The 3,004-nt window shown below is 31.6% G+C and overlaps 1 protein-coding gene across 1 annotated transcript; it reads left to right on the plus strand.

Annotated features, from left to right (window-relative positions):
- Positions 1-532: 532 nt before the first annotated feature.
- On the plus strand, positions 533-1,652 carry LOC108333808 (zinc transporter 1). Its single transcript, XM_017569267.1, has 2 exons — positions 533-1,124; positions 1,261-1,652. The coding sequence occupies exons 1-2, from the start codon at positions 533-535 to the stop codon at positions 1,650-1,652; spliced, it is 984 nt and encodes a 327-aa protein (XP_017424756.1).
- The last annotated feature ends 1,352 nt before the right edge of the window (positions 1,653-3,004 follow it).

Raw genomic sequence — 3,004 nt, forward strand, 5'->3', positions numbered from 1 at the left:
GATACCAACGTCCTTGAAACCTCTTCCAAATGTGTTCTCCCAAAATTTGGTGGAGTAAAGCTTCTGGATTGTCCTCGTGTCTTTGTTATCTAGTGTATTCCACTAAGTAAAATATGACAATGAAAGGGATAGATACGATGCGATTCATGGGAACATACAATTGATGACGGAGCATGTTTGAAAACTTAGTATAAAGACAAACATATTCAAATTTTGTACACTTGTAAGAATATGCTTACATTAAAATAGTTTCACTAATTATATTTTGGGTGAATACATCATGACACCAATCCCTGTGTGTAGAACAAATGCTACAATACAGCGTACGCATCCCTCCAAACGCAATGCAAGTAAACGTAATACAATCTCCATGATTAATGTAATTAATTTATTGTAGCAAATCACGCAAACACACTAATATATGTATATCTATATGCACACATGAACACAATGCGAACGAGTAGTTGACTCCGTTAGAGCAAGAAGTTCAGATTTTGATATAGCAGAGAAGAAAAGAACAGAACATACATACATGGCTTCATCCAGCTCGACGTTCCTCGTTGTGTGTCTCTTAGCCTCGCTTCTCTATCCAATCAAGGCTCTCCGAGGGGAATCTGACACAGAAAGCTTGCATTCCAAGGGTCTGATATTGGTGAAACTATGGTGTTTGATCATCATGCTTGTGAGCACTTTCGCTGGAGGGGTGTCTCCCTACTTCTTCCGCTGGAATGAGACTTTTCTTGTGTTGGGGACTCAGTTCGCTGGTGGGGTTTTCTTGGGAACTTCTTTGATGCATTTCTTGGGCGATTCTAATGAGACTTTTCGAGAGCTCACCACAAAAACTTACCCTTTTGCCTTTATGCTGGCTTCATCTGGGTACCTTCTCACCATGCTTGGTGACTGCGTAGTGGGCTTTGTCAGCAGCAATACCCAGACGAAACCCAAAGTGGTGGAACTGGAAGGAGGGACACCATCCCAACAGCATGACCAAACCACAGATCACTGCGCAGTGGAGGCAACGAACCCTATACTGTTGAAAACTTCCTCCACGGGAGACACCATTCTACTCATCCTTGCACTTTGCTTCCATTCAGTTTTTGAGGGCATTGCCGTTGGGGTTGCAGGTCATTTTTCTCACCTTCACTTCACCCACCAAGATTTATCTTATTCAGAACATATTATATATTCATCTAGCTTAATTAATCATCTTAAAATAATGTTTTGACATCAATTATAACTAAGTAGATGATATTAATTCAGGTACGAAGAGAGAAGCATGGAAGAACCTGTGGACAATATCTTTACACAAGATATTTGCTGCGATCGCAATGGGAATTGCTTTGTTAAGGATGTTACCTAAGAGACCCTTATTAACAAGTGCAGTATATTCTTTGGCCTTTGCAGTATCAAGCCCCGCTGGTGTGGTGATTGGAATTGCCATAGACGCGACAACTCAAGGAAGCACCGCAGATTGGATGTTTGCCATAACCATGGGAATTGCTTGTGGAGTGTTCATCTATGTTGCCATCAATCATTTAATAGCCAAAGGCTTCAAACAGAAGGGGACAAGCCGTTTCGACGCCCCCTGGTTTAGGTTTCTCGCAGTGCTTTCCGGTGTAGCTGTTATTGCAGTTGTCATGATCTGGGACTGATATACATGTATGTATATATATATATATATATATATATATATATATATATATATATATATATATATATATATATATAAGTATGTATATGTATGTATCATATCTTATTATCCTCATCTTTCATGTTTTTCTTTGGTCAGTATTATTTTTCTCTAAGAAATTGTGTTATGATGATATTCTTGAAATGATATAGCCCTACTTTATATATACATCCTTAGTTTCTTTTCCTGGTATACAATTTTAGCCTTTGCCTTCGTTCAGAATTTAATTGTTCGTAAAATACTTTAAAATAAATCAAAAATTTTAAATTTGTAAGTAATCTATTAAGATTAGAGAACTTTACATTTTTCTTTTAATGAATAATTTGAAAGTTTGTATTGCTTTTTTCTTTTGTATGTGTTTCTTTTCCATATAGTCTCTTCAATTTCAGTATTTAAGTTTCGATAACAACTTGGTTTTTCATATTACTTTTGTATTAATATTTTGTGGAAATTTATTTTAAGCTAAAATTAATCATTATTCTTTTTCATCTAATATCGTACTATTTTTTCATAAATAAATCATTATTCTTAGTAGTTTTAAAAAGAAATAAAAATGTTGAATTTAGTAAGACTTGGAATAATACCAAAAATTACATTAATTTTAGAATGTCAAGCTCAATAAACTGTAAAAGATGAAGTAAATTAAATAATAAGAACTTAAAATTAAGTTTTATAGTATTTTTTTATGTTTTTGAAATATGAAAGCACATCAGATATAGAAATATATAATATACCTTGGGATTAAGTTTCATCACCTCATTCTTTTAATACATTTCTTGATTAAATTTTCCCTTTTCATCAATCTTTATCATGAAAATTTATACGGCAATTCTTTAAAACAAATTTTAACTAAACCAATAAGATAAACTTATATGTTCACTTATTTAAAAAGACCAATACGTTATTTTTTTTCAAACAAAATATTTATCTTATGTTTAAAATCTTCCATTCCTTAAAATTTAACTTATAGTTGATCAAGTTATAATAAAAAATAAGTATAAAGATTGAACATTTTACTATAAATTTATATATAATCAAAATTTACTATATGGAATCTAAACAAAAAATAAAGAAGGAACATTGAACTTCAAATTAAATAATGATTTTAAATTAGAAAAGTTATATAATCTAGATTGAGTAAATGATTAAAACATATTTTTTATTTTTTATTTATAGTTTAGTGTTTTGATTTGTTTTAACCAAAATAAAACACCGATATTTTTACTTCGATTTATAATTAAAATAATAAAATCTATTTTTTTTATCTAGTCTTAATATATTTTAGTTTGTAAAACTGAAATTCAATGTTGAACA

Source organism: Vigna angularis, chromosome 11 (assembly GCF_016808095.1).
Source record: "Vigna angularis cultivar LongXiaoDou No.4 chromosome 11, ASM1680809v1, whole genome shotgun sequence".
Lineage (NCBI taxonomy): Eukaryota > Viridiplantae > Streptophyta > Magnoliopsida > Fabales > Fabaceae > Vigna > Vigna angularis.